The 25,892-nt window shown below is 42.9% G+C and overlaps 1 protein-coding gene across 4 annotated transcripts in view; it reads left to right on the plus strand.

Annotated features, from left to right (window-relative positions):
* Positions 1-25,892, plus strand: part of NSUN7 (NOP2/Sun RNA methyltransferase family member 7) — a 54,645-nt gene that overhangs the window by 13,014 nt on the left and 15,739 nt on the right. For all 4 annotated transcript variants that reach the window (XM_054030185.1, XM_054030187.1, XM_054030184.1 and 1 more), the window contains 6 exons: positions 4,212-4,270; positions 11,412-11,542; positions 14,722-14,874; positions 16,365-16,548; positions 19,993-20,203; positions 22,910-23,053. In XM_054030185.1, the coding sequence (XP_053886160.1) occupies positions 4,212-4,270; positions 11,412-11,542; positions 14,722-14,874; positions 16,365-16,548; positions 19,993-20,203; positions 22,910-23,053 (882 nt within the window). The remainder of the gene's footprint in view (positions 1-4,211; positions 4,271-11,411; positions 11,543-14,721; positions 14,875-16,364; positions 16,549-19,992; positions 20,204-22,909; positions 23,054-25,892) is intronic.

Genomic DNA, 25,892 nt, shown 5'->3' on the forward strand with positions numbered 1-25,892 from the left:
GCTCAGCACTTTGCAGGATTTAGTTCAGTGTGACTGCATCACAAAAGTGAGTCAGTATAAAAAATGAGAAACCATTTAGTATCCATGGGAACTACCTAAAATATGTGGTGACATCAGGTTTCCCTGGATCAAATAGAAAAGAGTAATTGTTCCTGACCAAGTGCTAAGAAACTTTCATTGGGTAAAATTCAGAGGATATAGTAGCTAAACAATAGAAATTTGAGGAGAAGAAATAGAAGTGCGTTCCTTCTCCCTGCTGCTATTGTGACCTTTTCATCTGAAAGATGTAGCATAGGCATTTTTCATCCAGCTCTGAATCTAAAAGAAGGCTAAGAAACTGTTACTCTCTATTCTTGGTGATACAGTGTTGCTTCTAATGTAGGAACAAAAATAATTCTTGGTGGTGAGGGGAACAGAGCACCAGAAAATGCAATGAACACAAAATATAGTATAGTTGAGAACATCTTAAGGCTATCTTCTGGCAATCTTCTTCTCAAAAGTCTTGTGCACTAAATGTGAAATTAAGCACGCACAAGATAGGAACAATCAATTACGGACAATGGAAATTGCTTGCTGAAAAATTCAGAAAACTGAATTGTTCTTCACTGCTTTATGTATAACCAAGGGTTAAATTGAGATTTGCCTTGCATGGGTGTTTATGGAGTGGGCATGGTTAGCAGAGCTTGGCTGGCCCAGACAAGCAATGCCCTTTAAAGGATGGAGCTGAAGTCATTTGTGCATGTGCTTTAGCAGTGCTTTCAGCTATGTTGTGCCTGCGTTGGGCACAATACTTCTGCCCAAACCAGCATGCAAGCCAAAGATAGTGTGCTGTTTTCTGCAATGAGTAGATGTCTGCTAGTCCTAATTTGTGAGTCAGAGGTCTGAACTGCAGTCATTACAGTGGAGGAGACTAGCAAGCAGATTAAGTCATGGAAGGAAGAGACTTAGCCACCAACCTTTCACTGAAACAGCAAAAAATTAAAGTAGCAAATCTGACACCAGATGCCTTTGGCCCTGAAGAAGCCAAACAAAAGCAAAAGGATGATGACTTACTTACTGAAGTGCTTAATATTTAAATCATAAAACAGATTAATTCGAGACCTACCTGCCATGGTGCGCAGCTGGTATGGGTGTGGGGGTTTGGCAGGGCTGGCAGGGCTTCCTACACGGCTCTGCTTCCCTGCAGCTCCTAGGCGGCGGAGGCAGGGGCCAGGGCAGGACTCTGCTGCTCCCTCCACAAGCGCCAGCTGCCGCAGCTGCCATTGGCCGGGAACCACCGCCAATGGGAGCTGTGGGGGCGGGGCCTGCGGGCGCTGGCAGCATGAAGACCCTCAGCCACCTAGGAGCTGCAGGGGAGCCATGCTAGTGGGAACCAGGAGCTTCCCACCCCAAGGTAAGCACCCCCTGCAGCCCCCAACCTCTGCCCCTAATCCTGAGCCCCCTCCCATACACCCAAACTGTGAGCCAGCACCAGACTCTGCAAAAGTCACGGAGGTCAGGGAAAGTCACAGAATCTGTGACTTTTGTGACAGACTCGCAGCATTACCTATAAGGTGAGAAAATAATTACACCTCATCTTGTCCCTTTGCTACTGAAACCAAGGGAAGGGTATTCATCAAAACAAACAGTGGCTCTAAACCATTCTTATACTCCTAGGGGAATTCTGCACCAAAAATTTAAAAATTCTGAGCACAATATTTTAAAAATTCTCCAATTTTATTTGTCAAAATAACACAATATAATCACACCAGTTTCAATTATTTTTGGTCATTTATTTCAAAATATCTGTGAGCAAGTATGTCTAATACAAACAACAAAAAAGATTCAGGAAATATTCTTTGACAGAGAGATTCCTAACTATGCATATTAATACAGAACTCTGAGTAATAATTCATTTAAACTACAGTACAGAACCGTATTTCCTGCACCCCTTAGAAGCGGTGCAAAGGCTTGGGGGAGTTGGGGGTAATGGAGGAGCTGAGGGAGAGGGAAGTAAATTGCTGGGAAGGAGCCTGGGTGTGAACTTGGAGGGTTGTTGGATATGGGTGGGAAAAGTATGGAACAAATTTATTTGGGGGGCGGGGAGGGATTGTTAGGGAGCTTCCCCCATGCTGACCCCTAGCCTCTCCCATTCAGTCAGGCACATCTGCCCCTGTTCCCTTGTGTTCCTGCATCCCTGTGTGTCCTTGCACCCCCTCTCCACATGTGTCCCTCCACCCCCATTCAGACACCCACCCCCCATCACCATGTGGCCTTGCAACCCCTCCCCGTGTCCCCATATGTCTCTGTGCCCCCACTAAGCTACCCCCTGTCCCTATGTAGCTCTGCACCCTCTCCCCCATCACCATGTGACCATGCACCTCCCTCCCCCTGTGGCCCCCAATCCCATTCAGTCTCTGCACCAGTCTGTCCTCCCCCACTAACCCTTATGAGTCTCCGTCTCCTGACCTTGCATCTCCTGTGAAGAAGGCAGGCTCTTTCTCTTTCCTAGTTGACTGGGAGCTGCTGCTGTGTTCTATTGCCACAGCACCCTCTGGTGGGCAAAAAACGACACTACAGAAGTTTTCTGATGGGAGCTGCTGCTGTTATTGTAACAGTGCCCTCTGGTGGGCAAAAGATGGAACTGTAGCAATTTTTCGGCAGAAGCTTTCTTTCTGTGCAAAAAATTAAAAATATGCATGGCTCATTAATTATTTAATCCCCCAGCAGTAATTCTCCTCACTTTTTGGTTATGGTGGGGTATGAGTCAGAGGTTGCATTTGGGTGGATATTTTTTTTAATTTGATATGTTTAAGGTAAATGTTGTATTATCTTGAGTACTTGTCTCCTGAGACATCTGTCACTGCATGCCCTTATATACTGAGAGTGCAATTTAGCTGAATCATTTTATGCTTCCAAACTAGACTGGATAATCTTCTCACTAGCTAAGAATACTACTACATCTTGGAGAATGTCCTCTCTTCCTCTTCTCTCCTTGCTACCACCCCAAAAATATACCTCCATAGAAGAAAAACGGTGGGGTGTCAGCAGAAATTAGGAGGTCTTTTTAATCTTCCAACTGTGCACCTGTTATTTAAGAGTGAATAAATGAATCATGGCACAGTATGAACAGAATCCTTTATTAAAGTATTACTTAATGTAAGGGTGCCAGAACTGAACAGTCTACTTCATTGTAAATTAGCAAGTGCAGCCATTTTCCCAGTGTGAAGTGAGGTTCATAGATCTAGCAGCAGGAGGCAGGGCTTTCTTGTCCTTTCATTTGCTTTCCTGATGAGGGCAAGTGCAACAGTGGGCAAAGCTATCTGAAGCCACTTAGTGATGTCAAACAACCTTGCAGTAGCGACACATTTGAACAAGTATGGGCACTGTTTTATACTGCCTCTCCTTTATGGGCATAGAAGTCTTTAATAGTCATGCATACCATTCCATAACTAAATACTATTGTGGATTTAGTTGAGTCAAAGGTACCAAGAAAAGTATTCTCTCCATGGCAGGTGTGTGGTTTTCTTAAAAGTAATATGCAGGTACAGTGCAGTAATATTAACCTATTTTCTTCAGAAGAAAATCCTTGGAAGTGCTCTGAAAGAAAAAAGTCTGAAGCAGCATTAGTGGATGCTGTGTCCTAGAGCTGGGAATGTCATCTACCATTCTCATTTCCAGGGTTCCTCAGAAGATGCGTGAAATTCTGGCCCCATTGTTGCCAATTATGTCAATTTTGCCATTGACTTCAGTGGGGCCAGGATTTCACCCTATGTCTCCAGAAGGGGGAGAGAACTTAAGCCATCCCCACTTCTATAACTAATAGTATATATGGCAGACAGGCATCTTTGCCTTAAGGAGCCATTATTGGGAAGTCTATAAAGTAGAAATAGCTATATTGAAATACTTGAGGGATCAAGACACCTATGTAACTTTCATATATTTATAAATTTAAGCATTTAAGAAACCTAATGTACATTTTAAAATGTTTTGCATTGAACTTATAATACTCTGACATGAATGGCAGATCTGAATTCAGCTACCTTGATATTTTACTTTTTGCAGCTAAATTTGTACTTTAAGCAATATCAGAAGATTTTAACAATTTACTATGTCTTTAAACTATTAATTTATTTTTCAATCTTTGCCTTGGTTATGAATTTTATTGACTTATACTACAAACTTTACAGTATTGTACAAATGTATTTAACCAGTATTTTCTTCTCTTGCAGATCAAGATCTACTTGAAAATATATTGTTAGATAGCTGTTTTTACCCATGTCAGTCAATAGTAAGTAACTTTCTGTTAGAAAGTAAGCATTACTTTATAGTGCAGTTCATTATTATATGGATCTAGCATCTTTGTCATTCTGAAGGATACTGAAGTACTTTTAAATCTTATTTTACCTTTTGAAGCTTCATACAATTTAGACCTGTTAAATCGCCGGGCTAAATTTTCAGCTGTGGGGAGAGAGAGAGGACAGGGGAATTATAAATGCATACAACAGAAAAATAGTTGTACAAAGGAACCTACTTGTAGTAGGTTCGCGCCGGGGCTCTACTCTCCAGGACGGAGGGGCACCACACCGACTCACTACAGCACAGACAGTCAAAGCTCAGGCCCCTTTATGCAGGGGCTGAGCAACCCACAGTTCAGGGAGCTCAGGCCCTCAGGCAGGGCTGAGCAAACAATCAGCTAGCTCAGGCCTTTTGGTGTAGGGTCTGAGCAACCGTCAGTTAAGGCGCTCAGGCCCTCTGGTGCGGGGTCTGAGCAACAGTCAGTTAAGGGGCTCAGGCCTCTGGTGTGGGGGCTGAGCAACAATACACTTGGGGGAGGCCCAGGTTCCTACCTGAGCGTTTGATGAGGGGGAAGATTGCTGCCCGTGAGTGTGGGTGGCGGGGGGGGACGCAGGCCCACCCACTCCACTGTGTCCCAGCCCGGGGCCCTAGCAGCGGTTACTGCCGCTGCTGGTCAGTGGGGTGTCCTGACCGAAACACACTGACATCGGCTCACATGTCTCTGCAGCCTGACCGGGGTCGGCTACCCCCGGGCTACTTCCGTGTTCCCCCTCGGGGCCTACCTCGTTGGCGACACCGGGTTCGGGCCAGTCCAACAGCATCGGTTCCTCTGGTGCGGGGCTTGGGGGCAGGTCTGACAGCTCTCCACCAGGGTAGCTGGCCTGGGGCAGGCTTGGCCAGTCCTCCTCGGGGTAGCGGGCCCGGGGCAGGCTTGGCCAGTCCTCCTCGGGGTAGCGGGCCCGGGGCAGGCTTGGCCAGTCCTCCTCGGGGTAGCGGGCCCGGGGCAGGCTTGGCCAGTCCTCCTCGGGGTACCTGGCGAGAGGTAGGCTCGACCGGTGCAGTGGGGTAGCAGGTGGCTTGTGGCCTGCGGCTGTCTCCCAAGCGGGAGCTCGGCCTGGGACGTCTGCTCTCTCTGCCGGCCTGGGCTGCACTGAACTCTGCAGGCGGGCTTTTATACTTCCGGGTCGGGGCCGTGACCTCGGAGGGGCGGGCACCGGACCCGGTGGCTCCGCACACGTTGGGGTTAGGGGAAGTTCGGCCCTATGTGGGCTGGAGGGGCACCACACCGCCTTGCTACACTACTCATACTGAAGATTCAGCCGTTTATGCTTGCCATTTGTAGCCATGCTTTGTAAGGGGTTGACAACTTTGAATAGCCAGAATGTTAAAGGGAATACTTAAACTAAGAAGTTTGAAAATGTTCTAAAGCTTATTATACTCTTAATTTTGAATTAATTTAGTAGCACTCATGGTGTGGAAATTCTGACAGCTAAAGAAATTCTGGAGTCTTCTGTTTTCTCCTCAAGAAGGGGGAGGCTCAGCAGAAACTTCCCTCATGTTGTTACTTCAGTCAAGTTCAACCCTTTTCTGGAAAGGCAATATTTAGAGATGAGGACTTAGGGTGACATTTCCATCCTTGTTGTGGTCTCTTTTTGCAAAATATAAGGGCAGAGCAATTTAAAGAGGCCATAAAATCCTGTATTTAACCAGGGGAGGATTTCCCTGGAGAACAGAGGACAGCGGAAGACAGCCATAGGCTGTCTTTGGTGCACCCCAACTCAAGTTGTGATGTGTAGGGTCGGAGCAGCATATGTAAGGTGTGGCTGCAGCATGCAGTGCTGCAGAGATTTCAACAGTACAGCAGCCCATATGGCAGCCTGAGGAGGCTGCTGTGACTTACACACGCCACCAGGGCTGCCTGTTACTTCAGGAGCTTCTCCAGTCCCTAAAGCAGCCCAGGACCAGGAGAGTGGCTAAAAGTCTCCTTTTGCCCTCATAGACTTAAAGGCCTGCAAGGACTATCATAATCATCTTGTCTGACCTCCTCCATGTTGCAGGCCAGAAAACATCACCCACCGACCCCTGTAATAGATCCATAACCTCTGGCTGAGTTACTGAAGACTTCAAGTTAGAGAATCCACCATTTACTCTAGTTGAAACCTACAAGTAACCTGTACCCCATGCTGCAGAGGAAGACGAACCCCCACACCCCGGGGTCTATGCCAATCTGCCCTGGGGGGAAATTCCTTCCTGACCCCAAATATGGTGATCATCTGGACCCTGAGCGTGTTGGCAAGAGTCACCAGAGAGACACCTGGGAAAGAATTCACTGCAGTAACTCAATCCCTCCCCCTCTAGAATCCCGTCGTTGGCTGTTGGGGATATTTGCTATTAGTAGTCACAGATGGGCCACATGCAGTCTCATCATACTGTCCCCTCCAAAAATTGATCAAGCTCAATCTTGAAGCCATCGCGAAGGGTTCTCTCATCGCCAGAATGGCCCTCCAGGCTTCTCTCAATTCTGCGGACATATTTGATTGCTACATCCGTTGTTAGGCATTGTGCTTCCTGGCTACATCTCTGGCTTCAAGACTAAGCTTGATAAGTTTATGGAGGGTATGGTGTAATGGGATAGCCTAATTTTGGCAATTAATTCGTCTTTGACTACTAGTGATTAAATATGCCCAATGGCTTGTGATGGGATGTTAGATGGGGTGGGATCTGAGTTACTACAGAGAATTCTTTCCTGGGTGTCTGGCTGGTGAGTCTTGCCCACATGCTCAGGATTTAGCTGATCGCCATATTTGGGGTCGGGAAGGAATTTTCCTCCAGGGCAGATTGGCAGAAGCCCTGGGGGTTTTTCGCCTTCCTCTGCAGCATGGGGCACGGGTCACTTGCTGGAAGAGTCTCTGTACCTTGAAGTCTTTAAACCATGATTTGAGGACTTCAATGGCTCAGACACAGGTTTGATACAGGAGTGGTTGGGGGAGATTCTGTGGCCTGCATTGTGCAGGAGGTCAGACTAGGTGATCATAATGGTCCCTTCTGACCTTAAAGTCTATGATTCTCTGATCTGTCCGGGTTTCCGAGGGAAGTTCAAGCCACAATCGCGGACTTACCTTTTGAAGGCCAAAAACTGTTTGCATACAACACCAACGCGTCCTTGCACATCTTGAAGGACTCACAGGCGACCCTGAAGAAACTTGGAATTTGTCCCTCCAAATAAAAAGAAACAAGGCAGATTTTACAATCCACGATTTTGCACTGGTCAATACACTCAACCCCAATGACAGTATGACCAATGCCGCAAACAATGTCAGTCTAGACACCGGCAGCCCCAAGATCATTCATCCATGTCTCAACCATCTACTTCCAGGCAAACATTTTGAGTGTTGGTCGAGGACACGAGAACCTCACATTCCCTAATTCGGGATTTACATTTTGTCACCATATTACCCAGTCTGGAAGACCATCACTACAGACAAATGGGTTCTGGAAATTATCCAGCAGGGTTACTCCATCCCCTTTATTTCTATTCCACCTATCCATTCCCCTTCCCCTTCCCCGTCCCTCCTCAGGGACCCCTCTCACAAGCACATGTTACAACGGGAAATAAACCTCTACAGTTAGGTGCTGTGGAACCTGTACCAGTTCAACACAGGGGGAGAGAGGATTTTATTTCCATTATTTTCTCACTCCGAAAAAAATTGGGGAGAGTGGAGGCCCATCATAGATTTATGGAAACTCAACAAGTTCATGAAAACACAACATTCCAAAATGGTGACTCTATCCACAATAATTCCGACATTGGAGAAAGGAGATTGACTCTCGGCCCTCGACCTACAAGACATTTACTTTCATGTTACCATCCATCTGGCACACAGACGATTCCTGCACTTCACCCTAGGGAAACAACATTTCAAATAAAGAGTGCTTCCTTTCACCTTTCCACCGCCCCAAGGGTCTTTTCCAAAGTTCTTGCCGACATGACTGCTCACCTCCACAGGCAGAAGGTGATGATCTTTCCATGTTTAGATGACTGTCTTCTAAAGGCACCAATGCAACAGGCAGCAACCAGTGCCACTTACACAACAATAACCCTTTTTATGGCCTTGGGCTTACAAATAAATCTTCAGAAGTCCACTACGATACCTACCCAACATTTGGAGTTTATAGGGGCAATCTCAAGGTGACAGCGAGATTACCCCAATGCTTCCTCACTTTAACCAATCTAATTACAACAGTTAGGGGCAGCCCCCAAATGTCCGCCAGAATGTGCTTACAAGTTTTGTGCTTACATGACGCTACAACGTTTGTTGTAAAATATGCCAAGCTCCACATGAGATGTTTACAGGCCTGTCTCCTCACTGTCTATAGTCTGCACAGACACTCCCTCAACAGACATCTCATGATGCCTTGCAGAATAAAGCACTTGCTCATATGGGCACACACCCTACCAACACCTGCTCAGGTGTTCCCTTCCTACAAAAAGTTCTATCTGTGATGATCACCACAGACGCTTCCCTCCTGGGTTGGGGGGCACACTTATGCGACAATACCATCCAGGGTCACTGGTCTCTAGCAGAATCCAGTCTCCACATAAACTTACTGGAGCTAAGGGCAGTCCGAAATGCTTGCCAGCGCTTTCTTCCTCTAATTCACAAGAAGACTGTAAAGATTCTCATGAACAATCTAGCAACCGTGTTTTGTATAAACTGCCAAGAGGGCTCGGTCATATCCCCTCTGTTCAGAAATAGTTCATCTCTGGCAATGGTGCATCACCAACAGCATAGACATTCTGGCATGCTATTTGTTACCAAAACAACAATCTGCCTGCTCCCTCCGGACTTTGCACACACTCCACCAGAGCAATGTCGACACTGTGGCCTTTCTCAACAATTTGCCCATCACAGACATTTGTAAAGCAGCTACCTGGGCATCAGTCCATATCTTTACTAAACACTACGCTTTAGAACAACAATCAACTGTAGACGTTCAGTTTGGACTCTCAGTGCTATCCACTGTACATAAACCAACTCTGAAGCCCCTCCCCTCCACTGAGGGGAACTGCTCAACAGTCACCTAAAGTGGGGCACCCACAGGGACACTCCTCGAAGAAGAGAAGGTTACTCAACTTGTGCAGTAACAGGTTCTTCGAGATGGTTGTCCCTGTGGGTGCTCCACTATCCGACTTTGTAGTTTCACACTGATCCTCAGGAGGTAGAGAAGAACCTGGGGGAGGGTTGGCTGCGCACACTAGGTAGACACCCGTAGCGGTGCGAGACAGCTGCTACACATGCTACACATGCGCGGCCAACCTAGGCACTGATACTACAAATCTCAGAATTACAAGCGCAGGGTACTAAGATACCTAAAGTGGAGAACCCACAGGGACAACCATCTAGAAGAACCTCAGTTAGTGCACAAAGTGAGTAACCTTCTCCTCAATGATGGTTCTCCGCTCCCCTCTCCCCCAGATGAAATTTCCCTCATTGCATTTTTAGGTCTAGGTATATTTAATCCTGGTTTTGTGGACATGTGGGCGGGCAGGGATGCAATAGATGACCTCTTGAGGTCCATTCCAATCCTATATTTCTAAGATTTCATGATCTATAATCAAAGAAATAATGAAAGCTGCTTGGAGAGGTTAGCTTTTTATCATAATATTTCATAAACTTATCAATAACTTTGTCTACAGTTTTGTATTAAAAGCTGTATACTTTACAAAACCTTAAACCTTCACGTTCTCAATGCTGGGTATTAAATAAGCTAAACTGAACTTTAAAGGAGCAAAGTTAGTACTGTGGTTAAGACAGGAGACTTAAGTGCCCAGGTTTGAAAATTTTAGCGTAATATCACCTAAAGCCAAATTTAGGCACTTAAATAAGGGGTAAGCATCTCCATATCTCATTGACTTAATGACTTCAAACTGATCTTACAGTACTGTGCACCTTTGAAAGTCAGGACACTTATGTAGGTGCCAAAATATGGATTTTAGGTGGCTGACTTCAGATATTCAAGTTTGGAAAACTGTGGCTACTTAATATCTTTGCACTTCAGTCTGCCGATTAGTAAAATAAAAATATTTCCCTAATTCATGGGTTTATTGTGAGGATCAGTTCCTTTTTTTCTAGTTAACATACTTTGTATACTTATACCTATATATATAAAAACACCATTTCTTTCCTTCCTCTTTAACTTATGTGTGAATGTATTACACATGAATGGTATTAGATTTACAGTTTAGGGGACTGAAGTTCATACAACAGATACAGCTTGGCAGCAGTAGTGCCAACCTACCCTGAGAATGAGCCTCAACTCTTATCTGATGAGAGAACCCCTAGGGCTGAAAGTAATCTATTCATGCTCATTCAGTCCTGGATGCCCCTGCTAATTCCAACAAGATTTTGAATTAGTGTCAGTTGTGGAAAATTTCTAATAAGAATGCTGAGGACAGCATGGAAATAATTTTTCTGTGGTAGCAGTGGTTGAATCAATACTGATTTTTTAAAAAAAATCTTACACTTTGAATGTTATGCAATAAAATGAAAAGCTATTAAAAAGGTATTGTGTGCTTCTCTTACCTTGAATATTACTGACTGTACAACAGTCAAATTCTACTTCTAAAATGATCTTTATGAACAGAAAAATTTGAACACTTTTGCCAATCATTTAACATTTAAAGCTGCCTACTGTAACTTTTCTGTTACCAGTCGGATGAAGAGGAATACTGTTCTAATATATCTGCAATCTGCTGCAAAAGAGAACAATATAGTTGGAGGGTGAGGGGAAAATTATAATTGTAAACTCTAAAGGAAAGAAATGTAACCATTTTTTTTCTTCACCTTGGAGAACTAAAAGTTTGGGTGTTTCAATAAAAATAGTTAATAAAAGTCTGTCTTATTGATGAAAAGGTAGGCACTTAAAATCATGTCTCTACCTATTTTTCATTCAAAATAAGTCTCCATAATACATAGCAATCTCTCTAAAGGAACCACCTATGTCGACTCTTATGTGTAGTCCTAATGAAGACATAGTTCTTCTGTGAGTGTAAAGGTCTGGAGGTGGATCTCTTTGTATGATTGGGACCTGTTTTGTTTCCATTTCTCTAAATGGTTATTTTCCTGTTGCAGCCAGATGAATTGACCAGTTTAATTGTTGTAATGTTGTATGACCTCCAAGATCGAAAGTTTCAAGCCCGACAGATTTCTGATGAAGAGGAATCAATACCAGAAGTCAGAGATGTAGAACATTATCTATACAGGTATATGTTATAGGTAATTTTCTAAGTGGGCATAAATATAGACTTATATAACCTATAATAGGTTTTTAAAATTGCAAATATTGTAAACATCTGTTTTCATCTCAAGCCATAGTGGGCTTCTTTAAAGATGATTTGGTTTCAAAGAGAAACTTCTGAATTCCTAAAGTTAAGATTAAACTTGTATTTAGTCAAAACTGCTGATGGAATACTTTTGAAGTAAAAATGTAGTGCTTTATTTCTGTTGCTTATCTGATGGAAAAATCCAGAAAACCTCAGACCAAGTCAATATGAAAAAACATTACTCCATCATTCAATAAACAGATTCAGAAAGATGAGCATGGTGTGGTAAAGAACCAAGGAATCTCTGTAAAACACCTAACAGCCTTGCATTCTGCTCTACCGTACTTCCTCTAGGTTATTTTAGAGGTACTTTCATAAGACATCGAACAAAGAATCTGATAAGTCTCATATTTAAAGTAATGCCAAATCATTCCCTCTGCAGTATATTTACTTAGTAAAGCCACTGGATTCGTGGGAGAATATGGTCTCACTATTGAATTTAGAACAGCCTGACGAATTGCTGAACAGATCTGTGTCAGGCACCCCTTGAGGACAGTAAAGGTATCTTTGCACTGGAGCTGGAAGATGTAATTTCTGGCTTGTAATTTCTGCTAGTTACGATCACGGTAGCATGCTAAAAATAGAATTGTAGCTGCACTGGCACAAGCAGTTGGATGGGCTAGCTGCCCTGAGTACAGTCCTGTCCAAGACCCTGGGTACATAGTCAGAGCTTGGATGAATATGTCTACTTAAACTGGAAATTATATCTTCCAGCTCCAGTTGAAATATATTCTAAGTACTTTAGAGACAAAAAGACCATCATGGTTGAGGAATGGTAAGCTTAAATTCTCCTTTCTGTTCAAATCCTGATTAACCAGGGTTTGTGTACAGGGGCTGGGGATGGGAATTATCAGGAATCTTCCTTCCTGCTTTTCTAAACTACAGAGGTATAGTAAAACTATTTCGCAGTTGCTATTGCATCTGTTGTATGGCTTCTATGTAGGGTATGTTTCACAAATCAATTGGCCAGGCCCGTGAGCATGCCCAAAACATTTTCTGCACTGCTTCTGATTGAGCCCCTGCAGAGCAGTTACATGACATGCTAGAAAATGCATGCAGCAGTCTGTTTGACTCTAGTTCTGTTGCCTATTGGGCCTGTGAGACAGAATGTGGTGAGGGTATGAGCCTGAGTGAACAAAGCAAAAATGCCAAAGATTGCCCAAATGTAATTTTGTGTTGTTCCTCACAAATTCAGAGCTACATTATACTATGCTTCTGACTGAGGAAGCATTTCCATTATTAAAAAAATTTCCTGTTTCTAATTTTCTGAAAAAGATAAATGAATGCCTTCAGCCACCTGATTAATTTTGTAAGGATTTGTACAACATCCTTTCACTGTGAAAAGTAGTTCCTACTAAAAGCGCAAAAGAAAATAGTAGAGAAAAAGGTTTTCTCAATTACTTACATAATATTAATATAGTCAAATAGATCTTGCTCTTTAAAATATCCTGGATTATCTTTCCCCTTCCTGTCCCCAAGAAACCCCTCTGCCCTTTCTACACCAGTCTGTGGCCTTTTTAGCTACATTTCTTCTTCGAGTGCTTGCTCATGTCCATTCCATGCTAAGAATGTGCACCCCATGTGCACAGTTGCTGCAGTTTTTTCCCTCAGTGGCATATGTAGGACTGACACTAGTGCCGTCTGTGTTGCTCATGTCCATTCCATGATCCACCCTCCTACCCCTCTCAGAGTTACTGGCAAGAAGGAACTTAGAGTGTGTGGGGGCTGACGTTGTCTCTTATAGCGGCGCATATGCGCGTGGTTCCAGAGGGTGCTAGAGACGGCCCTATGGGTACCACTGAGGGAAAAAATCGCTGACAAATGTGCATCTGGTGCGCATCTCGAAGAACAACAACAGTTATGAAAGGTCAGTAACCGTTTCTTATTCCTCCTTCTGGTTTAAAAGCTAAATTGGGAGCTATTCAACAGTCCAGTGGTTGTCACGCTTTTCCATATTTGAAACTCCTTCCACCGAATCAGGACTCCACTCCCATTTAGCAATATGGGATGGTTGTTGGGCCCCCATGGTGAAAACCATGCAATATTCAACATTCTTTTTGGTGAAAGAATATCAGTTGAAAGTAGCTGTTTGGTTATAAAGCTTGGAAGAATAACACTATTCAAATTCAAGTCTTGGGCTTCTGGGGGATGGGAAAGAGAGAGTAAAGCTTCAAATATTCCAAGAACCCTTAAACAACGGTAAAGCTTAGAAAAACTTAGCATGTGTACTGAAAGTTGAGAAAAGATGTATGTAACCCTACCGCTTTCCTTCAATACAATATCTCCATTAAAAAAGCCTGCCGAACATCTAGTGTTGGCTTTTACAATAGGTGGTAGGTTAAAAGTGGCTGAAAGTGCCATTGACTGCTGCTGAATGGAAATGTGGCACTTTGGAGAAGTAGAATGTTTTAAGTATTATTTTTCTTCTCAAACTCATTATTGCCACCCCAACAATTGGGAAGAAGGATGGTCTAAAGTACTGTTTAGAGTGCTAGCCTGGGACTCTGGAGACCCAGTTCCCTGCTCCACCACAGATTTCAAATACAACAAAATCTGGCTGGTCAAAAGTGCTTACTAAGTATAAGACAAGAGACCACATAAATTATCATCATTTGGCATTAGAGTTAACACCATTTATGAATGAGGCAGTTAACACTTCTTAAAAACCATTGTTTCAGGCTCCTTGGAAATTCAGATTTCATTGCCTTTGGTTACAAGTGCATCATGTTTTTCAGGGTTTTCCCCTTTTCACCTTAACAGCTACACACTTCCTTTTTTTTTTAAAAATAGAAGCTGAAATTCAGGAGGTCGGGGTGAGACATGGCTCAATTTGAGTCAGTTGTATGCTTAAGTAATATAGTCTCAGCTATGTATGTTGGCTTAGACTGCAAGCTCCTTGGGGCAGGGACTGTTTCATACTACATTTTTGCACAGTGTCCTGCAAAATGGGACCACACTCGTGATTGTGGCCTCTGGGCATTACTGCAGTATAAATGTTAAGTCATCATAATGAACTAAAATCTTCTAATCTGGGTAAAGCTATCATTTTATACTTGTAGTTTTAAGACCAAATTGGCTGCTGCTCTAGCAAGATGTCGAATCAAACATGATGCTCTTTCAATTGAATATATTCTACCAGAAACTCTACGGAAACAGGAACAAAGAGCTTCTGCTTTACCGTTGTATGCTTGGATAAATACATTAAAAAGCAGGTAAGATCTGTAAAATTAACATTTTAGAAATATACCTATTAAATTGTATATTGCCCTTCTATGAATTTGTTTTAAAATTTTGCACAGTACAGTATTATCTTATAAGGCATGGGTTTCTTGTAATAAACGTTTATTTAACAGACCCTAAACATCACACTTCCATCTGCCATTTTTTTAACATACTAGTGATACAGTAATCTTAGGTGTTACTTATAACTGACAAGATGCTAGAGGAAAAACATATTTTCTATTGTTTTTTTCCAATTTACTTGATGAATTGGACAACACCTTGAGTGTATCTGCACTGTGCTGGAAGGCCGCGTTCCAGTGTGGGTAGTCAGACGTGCTAGCTCTGCTACAGCTATTGCATTAAAAATTAAGATATAGCCAGGGTTGGTGCCTGAATATGTACTCACGGGTTCTGAGTGGGTTTTTACTCAGGCAGCTAGCCCAAGCTGCTGCCTGTGCTACCCTGACTACACTGCTATTTTTAGTATGCTATCTTGAGCAGAGCTAGCATGTCTGTCTGCATGTGCTCAGAAGCACTCTCCCAGGTGTAGTACAGACGTACTTTTTGCATATAGTCATCCACACTGTTTCCCCTGCATAGTCCGTTTCCCCAATTTGTTTTTGTGTCTTGAACATAGCAACAAAGTGGAGAAAAAATATCAAAACAAAAAATGTTATTTTAAAACTGCAAAAATTGGTAGAGGGTTCTGGGAGTGACGTATAGTACATAGAACTACTTTTAATTGATTTTTTAAAAAATTGTTTTGCTAGTTGACAGTGTTCCTTTAAATGCTTCTTTATGTATATGTCAGTAAATAATACTAGTTTTAGTATTTATTACAGTACTAAAAGAACTGATAGGATGGATAACTTGACATCATTGTCACATCTTGTTTTCCTTACCAGTAATTTCTTCATAACCTTCCTTACCTAAAATGTTCTGTCTTGTCTATTTTAGGACAGCTTCAGGGCAGAGAACGTGTCTTACTCTGAACATGATTCTGCACCTTATATTCAACCCGAGGACATGTTAGTTGACCTGACTAAAGATTGTCATGTTGGGCCCTCTGTTTACGATGTACAGTGTAAATTTATGGCACTGTATAAACAATAGTAGATTAAAACAAATGCAAGATTTTTCTGCATGACACTTAACCTGCATGACTGTACCATGGGTATTATGAATTACAAATTGCTTAATGTTTGTTCATGCATTACCTTTCCTCAAGAGGGTGATTCAGAGAATAAGCAACAAACTCACTGGTGGTGTAAATGGATGCAAGTCCATTGTAGTCAGCTGAACTGCAGCTGTTTACACCAGCAGTACATTTGGTATGAAACGTCAGACCCTAACTCTGAGCTCTGTTTTTATGATACTTGTTATGGCAAAAATCCAGATGTTCCAAGTGAATTTTTAGTTATGAACATTGTATGTTCAGTGGTCAGGATTACTATGAGTTATGAATGTTATATGTTAACAGCCTTGAAGACATTTACAAAGACTTGAAAAAAGAGGGATTCACAAAAGTTGAGTCTGTGTCAGATTTTGAAGGTTATACTTATTGTCTGGACAAGCACTGCCATGATGTACTGGTTTTTCCTGCCTCTCTCAAAGAAGAAATACTTAATTTGGAACTTTTCACAGGTTACAAACTCATCTTACAGGTCAGCAAAATAAGTCTGGAGTGGGTCTCATAATCTGATCTGCAAACTAAGCTAATGTTGTGCATTATCGTCTGTTCAGACATTGCATGGTTTTAATTTTTTTTTATGACTAAATAAATAACCAGGCACTAGCACTTTCTGCAAACTTCCTAGTAAGCAGGGTCTGAATGAGCTGTCCCCTGACATCTGGTGCTGAGCTGGGGGAAAAGACTTAAGGAACAGACTGTGTTTGTATAGACATGCCTACTCTGCCTAGGTATGCAGCATGATGGAGCTGCTTTGCCAAAGTATCACTTTTGTCTGGTGTTGGGTTATGGATCATTTCAGTAATGAGTGCAGAGGTAATTAAATGTTATCCTTATTGTGTAAGTAAAGGGCAGCAGAACTGTAATTAGCTTGCCCTGATTGAGGAGGTCACCCTAAACTGAACCTTACTCACCATGCAGGGGGTAGGAATGCCAAATCTCAGTGGAAGAGATGGGGGTGGGGGCAGGTGGTCCTACTTGGTGGTGTGTACTCTGTCCAAAAAGTCCTAAACACCATTTGACCACGCCTCTCTAGTGTTTAAAGGCGGAGCTAATGAGACTCACTTGTGAGTCATTGTTTCTGTTCAATGATTACTAGAGGTGAAACCCTGAGAAGGTCTTGGGGTTAGGGACAGTGATGAAAGGAAAGACGATGCAGGGCTGTACTGGCAGTGAGGCTCCCTGCTACCCAGTGAAATCACTAAAGACCTGTGTTATGTGGTAGAACCTCAGAACATGGTATCGCAGAGGTGGCATTAAGTGTCCAATAGTGACAGCATGCAACCAGCACAGCAAAGAAAAGCAGCAGCAGCACAGGATCAGCAGCAGAGAAAAGCAGTGGATGCAGTGGCAAACAGCCAGTTGCAGAGGCACCAAGTGACCATAGAGACATTGCTCCCCCCCCTTCCTTTCTGAGCACCTCAACAAGCTCTGGGTCTTCACTAACAAAGGACAGCCAGCTGTGAATGGGGTGTAGCAGAGGGAGAGAGGAGTGGTGTGTTAAAGAGACATTCATTTATCATATTTTCCCACTGCCAGGTGGGAAACTGAGGCAAAGAACTGCCCAACATGCAGTGGGGGCAGGTTTTTGCTTATGGCTGCATGCTTTTGAATGTGTGTGTGGTATTGTCCCAAATGAATGCTTGGATCCATTCCCTTTTATTAAAAGTTCTTTTGTTATACACAGACTCAGTGTTTGCGAATGGGAAAGTATTGCCTCTTGGAGGTTTCTGGGATGATAGTACGTTTTCCCAAAATACTGGGTGGGGGCTTGAGCCGGTTCTGTTTTGTATTGTTAAGAGGAAATGCTAGATATTGAACCTGGCCCTTGTTGCTTCCGAAAGTATTATTATTCTCAACTGCAAATATGACTCAACGTGGTAACTCCAATGCAATCAGTATGACGTCTGAGTTGAGATTTTTATTATAAAACTTTTTTAAATAGAGACTATGGGTAAAATTTTCAAAAGTATAAGAGTCCCATATCTAAATGAGACATAGGACCTTTTGTCTTTGAAAATAGGATTTAAGCTCCTATATCATTTTGGCACTTTTGAAAACAAATTCTCTAGTTGATAAATAATGGCATCTGAATGTTTGACATTTCTACTGCAGTTATTTCCCTAGGCTGAAATAGTGGCCACTCCCCCTCCATGCTGCATGCATAGGGGTTCCCAGCCACTGAAGCTTCAGAAACTCTGGTGGCTTTTCCCCTGGCTTGCCCTTAGCATCACCTCCATGCCAGCCTATTCAAAGCTGGTGCAGAGATCCCCATCATAGTACACAGATGGTGTGAGGCCCCTATACAACAGCTCTGCTGCTATCCTGTTCCTACACTAAATCAGCTTTTTTGTTTGAAATAGCAATAAGCACTTTATAAAAGTCCACATGACCAGATGAATGTGGGGGACTTTTTCCTTGCTGTCCACAGCACCTAAGGCCTTAGTACTGAAGACAACATGACCTATAGTCAAGATTTTCAAAAGTGATGAGTGACTTTGAATGCACAGCTTGAGAACCTTGAAAGGGCTGCTCAATAGTCACTTTTGAAAATCTTGGCCCCTTATTTGTAACACTCGTAAAGGCCCCATGTGCATATTAAGTAAGACAGCTACAGAATAAGACTGCCCTATCTAAAGGAGATACTGACGTTCAACTCTAGTAACAGTCTGAGTCCCCGGACACATGGTCCTCCTACAACAGTATCCAATAGCATGATCCTAATCTAAATGATTTTATCAGCAAAATAACTCCTACTGGGAAAAACTCATCTCTGTTATTGATATGATGCAGATTAACCAAGTTGTTCAACATCCAGAACAGATCTGCTCATTAGAACTTTGCAGATGCTATGATGGAGGCAATGAAACTCTTCTTCACCTCCTGCAAAGCTACTGTATAAGTTTATTTAAAATTGTTTGTCACAGTCAAATTCAGCACAAGACTTGTAACATGTTCTCTACCTGTCTTCGTTCTAGCTTTATCTATACTAGGCCATCAGTATACTGTAGTGATGTGAGGATTCACCTATGAAAGGGGAATCTTAGTGGGCATTGCACTGATAATCAAGGTTGAAAGAGGATTCTAATGTCATCCCAGATCATTGATAAAAGAGGCATATTGGCTGAACAGGACTATTTCCCAAAGTCATCAGAAAACAAGGTTCCATTTGCCTCCGGGGACATATCAATAAAACATGTCCTTTTCCACAGTAAAAGAGGTATGCCCCAACCTCAAATTGGAAGAGGTAACGGTTGATCTTGATGAGGGTGTACATCTTTGCCCACCAACCTCTAATTTTGAGATAATCCGTTTTTTCTTTTTGGAGGTCTTGTGAGGCTTTGCAGTCGCTTTGGGTTCAAATCTGTAAAAGGAAGCTTTGTTGCCAAGAGCTTATGTTCCCTTTCAATCAAGGTTTACTTCATAGCTCTATTTGACTGTGAGAGAGAATTTCCCCCCTAGAACTGCATAAGACAGCCATGTGAACATCCTTGCATTTTTCTTTGTCATTGTAAACTTCATGTAGCAGCCTGACTTCAGGCATTTGAAATGATTATTGAGTTCCCCCTTGCCAGGGATGACAGACATACCTATCTGTTTCTCCCATTCTTCTGTGCCCACTGACAGCTCAACCTTTTTGTGTGTGTTGGAGTTGGAATGATATTCTATAATTTTTTAAATTTAGAATCAGTGAGGTTTGTATTTTAATATTTAAATCTAAGCCATCCAGACTTTATAAAGATTTGTTTTTCTTTCCCCACCCATTGGTAAGAGGAACTGAACTCACTTGTCTAGTTGGAAAGAGTACAGTACTTGGAGTAACCAAATTAATCTGAAGCTAAAATTCAACAACCTAAATCTACCAATTATTAATTAGCCATATTTAATTATTTAACTGGCATCATGTATTATCTTTTAGGATAAGTCTCGCAGCCTTGCTGTACATTCCGTGAAGGCCTTATTGAACATGGATGATGACATCATAGTAGCTCATATAGGTTCACGGCTGACTGCTGCCCACATGTCAGTGTTGTCAAATCAGAGCACATCCAAAGTTTTTGTATGTGGTGTAAAATCGCAGGCAAAGGAAGTTGAACTGAAGGAGCTATTCACACGCATGGAATGTGGAAGTATGTGTTAAACATTTATTTAATAATACAATTATTTCCAGATCCCAGGTAATTCTGCCACATTTTAAAGCTTACTCTTTATTTGAGCAAAAATGTTTTAAAAATGTTTCTGGTACAATATGTATTTAAAAAAATCCTTCAGATATTTAAAAATGTCTGTCAGTGTTCTCATTCATGCACCATCAGGGCAGGGTTAGGTAAATATTTGCATTGTGTTTTGTTTTGTGTGTGTGGTGTGTTTTTTTTTAAAGGAGTTAAGTCAGTTAGAGGTTCACATGTTCTGTCATAATCCCATGAGAAATTCTGTTGCTGCAACTGTGAAATTAAGTGACAAGTCTAGTAAATACCACACTTCACCAATTTATCAAGTATTTTATTTGGCAAATAAGTAGTGAGTGTTTTTTGTGTGGCGAGAGAGAGAGTTGTACAGAAAATTCCCAGTTTGTACCCTCAAGCCTCATTTCACAGCATCCTTCTTAAGGGAGAAGAGGGAGAGGATGTTCCTTTTAGAGTCCAGTAACATTGCCCCTAGAGATCACTTGAAAGCTTTGCTGCAATGTGATGTACTGCCTGTCGTTAGTATCTTTGCAATCTGCTGCTTCTGAGTTCAGCTGCACCTGATATGCTCTGCTCAGAGAGGCAATCTTAGCTATGTCTCTAAAAATCCCTATTGGGATTTAACCTAAACACCCCCATACAGCTATCTTGCAAGGCAGAGCTTCCTGCTAGGGTATACCTCTCAACACCTGAACTCTGAAAGGAGGGGCAGTGAGGGACAACACACCTTGAAATGAAGGACATCAGATATTTTCCTGAACACAGTTTAATTTTTTTTTTGAAAGTACAGGCGTGCATGAGATTCCCAATTCTTAGTCAACTATTCAGAGATTATACGTGGCCTATACAAAGAAACACAAAATGCAACTGAAATAAAATCCATGATCAAAGCAGGCAACATGAGGAGAGAATTTCCATTCTCTCTTTCGCCTTCCTCCCTCCCTTTGTCCTGATTCTATCCCCTGCTCCACTCTATCTCCCTGCCTGTCTCCTCATCTTTATCCCTCTGTCCCTTCTTCCAACTCCCTCCTTCCTCCTCTTCCCTCCCACACTCTCTCTCTCTCTCTCTCTCGGTCCATCTCTACTGTTTCAGGTGACAGTTCCCTCCCTCCTCACAGTCCCAAGTGCCATTAGTGCCTCTTTTCCCTCTCCTTTGCCACGATCCAAAGTTTTTGCCTGACAACTAATGACTTGAGATGGGTTGGCACCTTTTGTTTGGCTGCCCTGCCTGAGAGGAGGGAAAGGAGTGGAATGTGGAGCGGGGGCCTCATGCTTCCTTCACACCTGTTTTCCGTGAAACAACCTTAAATATCAGGGCCAGATGTGGGATGTCTCGCACAATGTGGGACGCTTGAGAGGTACGTCCTAGGGTCACCACTGGGGCAGAAAGAGCCAAAGCTATGGGATCATGAAAGATTAATTCAGACTGGAACAAGTGCAAAGAAGTGCTATTAGGATGATTCGGGGAATGGAGGGCCTATTTTATGGGGGTGAGACTGGAAGAGCTTGGCTTGTTTAGCCTAGCAAAGCAAAGGCTGAGAGGGGATATGATTACTCTCTATAAATATACATCATGGGGGGATGAAGAGCTATTTAAGCTAAAGGACAGTGTTGGCACAAGAACAAATGGCTATAAACTGGCCATGAACAACTTCAGGCTGGAAATTAGAACAGCTTCCCAATAGGAGTTGTGGGAGCAAACAACTAAACTAGTTCTGAGAGAGAGCTGGACAAATTTATGAGTGCGATTATATGATGGGGTTCCTTGTGGGCAGCAGGACCCAGCAGTCCCAAGGATCCTGTTTGGTGTTCCTAAATCTCACACTTCAGGGCTTCAACTGCTCACCTCAAGGAATCAGGAAGGGACATCCCCCCCCCCACCCCCGTCCAATGTATGCTGCTGTTATGTAGGTGTTTTTTTGTTTCTTTCCTTCCTCTGAAACATCAGAGATGGCAACAACTGGAGAGGGGATACTGGATGGGGAGGGGCTGGTGTCCTGAGATAGTACCAGGCATTCTCTTTCTTGCTTGGCTGGCTGGTTCTTGCTCATGTGCTGAAGATCTCACTGATCACCATATATGGGGTTAGGATGGAATTTCCCCCCAGGTCATATTGGTAGTGACCTTAGGGTGTTTCCCCCTTCCTCTGCATCCTGGGTTGCTTGCCAAGATCATCTGGGTATACCTCACTTAATCAGGTCGCTGCCATAGCAGAGGCCTCGAGCATTGGTATCTCTCAGTCCGTCCTATTCTCTGCCTAAAGTAAAACATAATACTTTGTTCTCCTGAGACCTGTAAATCCTTGGTCTAATTTCAGTTGCTGGGTTCACTGTGTGGGTGCTGGGTAGTATTTGTGGTCTGTAGTAGGAAGGCAGTCAGACTAGATGAGCTGGTGGTTTATTCTGGCCTTAAATTATATGACACTGTTCCCTTCAGGGGGCCCATCCAGGCCCTTGTAGAGATAATACAATATGAAAAATCTAGTAACTGATAAGTAACTGGATTTTAATTATAAGTATTCATATTTTAATGGTAGACAAACTGTTTTAGGTGAAATTAGCATAATGCTAGCAGGCTTTCTGCTTTATTAGATTAAAATTTTACTGGATTACTTTCATATTAACCTTTCAGTGTTTCCTTGTTTCTCAGATATTGAGCTACTACATGAGGATTTTACTGAGATTGAACCAACAGATCAAAGACTGCAAAAGGCTAAAGTTATTCTGCTGCTACCTCGGTGCTCAGGATTGGGTGTTAGTAATCCAATAGAATTTATTCTAAATGAACATGAAGGTAATTTTGATACTACAGTATAATTAAACTTAAAGAAAATGAAAACACAGTTGGTTAACTTGTTAGCGCTCTGTGGCAGGGACAATTTTTTTGTTGTTCAGTGCCTAAGCCAAGTGTCCTATTTCTTCACTGGAGGCCACAGGTGCTACAATGATACAAATAATAATATTATTCAAATTATTTTTTTTTATTTCACCTTACAAAAATATAGATCCTATGAATAATACTTTGAATACTCCTACATGTATAAATGCAAAATATCATATAAATACACCTCTACCCCGATATAACACGAATTTGGATATAACGCGGTAAAGCAGCGCTCCGGGTGGGCGGGGCTGCGCGCTCTTGCGGATCAAAGCAAGTTCGATATAACGCAGTTTCACCTATGATGCGGTAAGATTTTTTTGGCTCGCGAGGACAGTGTTATATCGGGGTAGAGGTGTACAATGGGATGGTTGCGCAATTAAAATTGCAAAGACAGATGAATGCTGATTACTGGAAGTGGTAGGGGGACAAATCTGAAAATTAGGAATTGTGGAATTTTTGAATAGTGGAATTTCAGACAAATCTAATTTTGGCACCATAACTTAATTTTGGATAATTAGAGTTCAAGTTTAGTCATGAATTGCAAAGAGTCAGTTTCCAACAGCTGTGTTATCTTAGCTGCGCTTCACGCTGGCCAAATAAACACCTCTAAAATGTCTCCTAGTATATTTAGTACTTTGATAAATTAGGTAGAACAGCTACTCCATAGAGGTATGATATTCTCCTAAACTATATATTTAAGATGTTTTTATGTTGGGTCAAAGTTTTATCCCTAATTATAAGAACATAAGAATGGCCATACTAGGTCAGACCAAAGATCCATCCAGTCTATTATCCTGTTTTCCGACAGTGGCCAATGCCAGGTGCTCCAGAGGGAGTGAACCTAACCGGTAATGATCAAGTGATCTCTCTCCTGCAATCCATCTCCACCCTCTGACAAACAGAGGCTAGGGACACCATTCCTTACCCATCCTGGCTAATAGCCATTAATGGACTTAACCTCCATGAATTTATCTAGTTCTCTTTTAAACCCTGTTATAGTCCTAGCCTTCACAACCTCCTCAGGCAAGGAGTTCCACAGGTTGACTGCACTGTGTGAAGAACTTTCTTTTATTTGTTTTATACATGCTGACCATTAATTTCATTTGGTGGCTCCTAGTTCTTATATTATGGGAACAAGTAAATAACTTTTTCTTATTCGCTTTCTCCACACAACTCATGATTTTATATACTTCTATCATATCCCCCCCTTAGTCTCCGCTTTTCCAAGCTGAAAAGTCCTAGCCTCTTTAATCTCTCCTCATATGGCACCTGTTCCAAACCCCTAATCATTTTAGTTGCCTTTCTCTGAAACTTTTCTAATGCCAATATATCTTTTTTGAGATGAGGAGACCACATCTGTACGCGGTATTCAAGATGTGGGTGTACCATCGATTTATATAAGGGCAATAAGATATTCTCCGTCTTATTCTCTATCCCTTTTTTAATGATTCCTAATATCCTGTTTGCCTTTTTGACTGCCGCTGCACACTGCGTGGACGTCTTCAGAGAACTATTCACGCTGACTCCAAGGCTAGGTCTAGTTCATTAGTTGTCTTTGATCAGCTGCATCCTCCTCCCCATCGCGCCTACACTCCTGTCTGTCTTTTGCCCTTGCCCTTGCCCCTGCCTCCCTGTACCTCCTCCAGACTTCTGCACCCACCCAGCCACCCCTAGCTCCACGTCCGCATCTAAAACCCCATCTGCCTCCCCTAGCCTTGTGTCTCCAACTTCCACTCTGAGTCCCCCCAGTCCACAGAGCCCCCTCTCCCCAGTGCGGAGCTCCTAGAAGGGGCAGGGCTGTGTCTTTTCCCCCTCCCCCAATACCCTGTGGTGACAGCTCCCATTCTCTGCCCTCTTTCCTTAGCTCCCGTGATCCCTTACTCCCTCACCTGGTACTGGGACCTACTGCCCAGGCTTAGCACTTCACTGGCAGTTCCTAGGCTCAGACATCCCACTGTACAGAAGGTTCTTCATCAAATCAGAAAGTGAAGGGCAGTGCCCAGTTGCTTGGCCCATCCTGACCATTCCTTCTCCAGCAATAGGCTGGGGAGAGAGAAGGGAGAGGCGGATTGGCGAAGCTGGTGAAAGAGAAGGGTTGAGGGTCAGGCAAGTTGGGGGTAGAAAGGACTGGGATGTAGAGGGCCCAGGAACCTGCAAGGGGGAAAGAAGACAGAGAGAGTGGTCACTGCAGGGAACCTGGGGGATGAAGGGGGCAAAGACTCTTCTAGGAGCTCTGCACTGGGAAGAGGGGTCTGGGTGGTGGCGGGGGGGGGGCGGGGGGAGTCCGAGTGGAAGGCCAGTCCCCGTCCCCGTCCCCCCCCCGTCCCCATATAATTTGAGCACTGATTAACAGTTTGTTTGCTTTGATCTAATCTTGTTTCAAAGAGGACTAGATCAAAACAAACTAATGAACTGTGACTGTGCAGCAGCAGTGTCCACAAGGTTGCCATCCACTAAAGATAGGACAAGAAGTAATGGGCTTAATCTATATCAAGAGAGATTTAGGTTAGATATTAGGAAAACCTTTCTAACTACAGTATAAGGTAGTTAAGCCCTGGAATAGGTTTTCAAGAGAGATTGTCAGGTCCCCATCATTGGAAGCTTTTAAAAACAAGTTGGACAAACACCTGTCAGAGATGGTCTAGGTTTACTTGGTCCTGCCACAGCTCAGGGGGCTGGACTTGATGACATCTCAAGGTCCCTTCCAGCCCTACATTTCTATGATTCTATGACCATAGCAGAAAATTAC

This window comes from Malaclemys terrapin, chromosome 5 (assembly GCF_027887155.1).
Source record: "Malaclemys terrapin pileata isolate rMalTer1 chromosome 5, rMalTer1.hap1, whole genome shotgun sequence".
NCBI lineage: Eukaryota > Metazoa > Chordata > Testudines > Emydidae > Malaclemys > Malaclemys terrapin.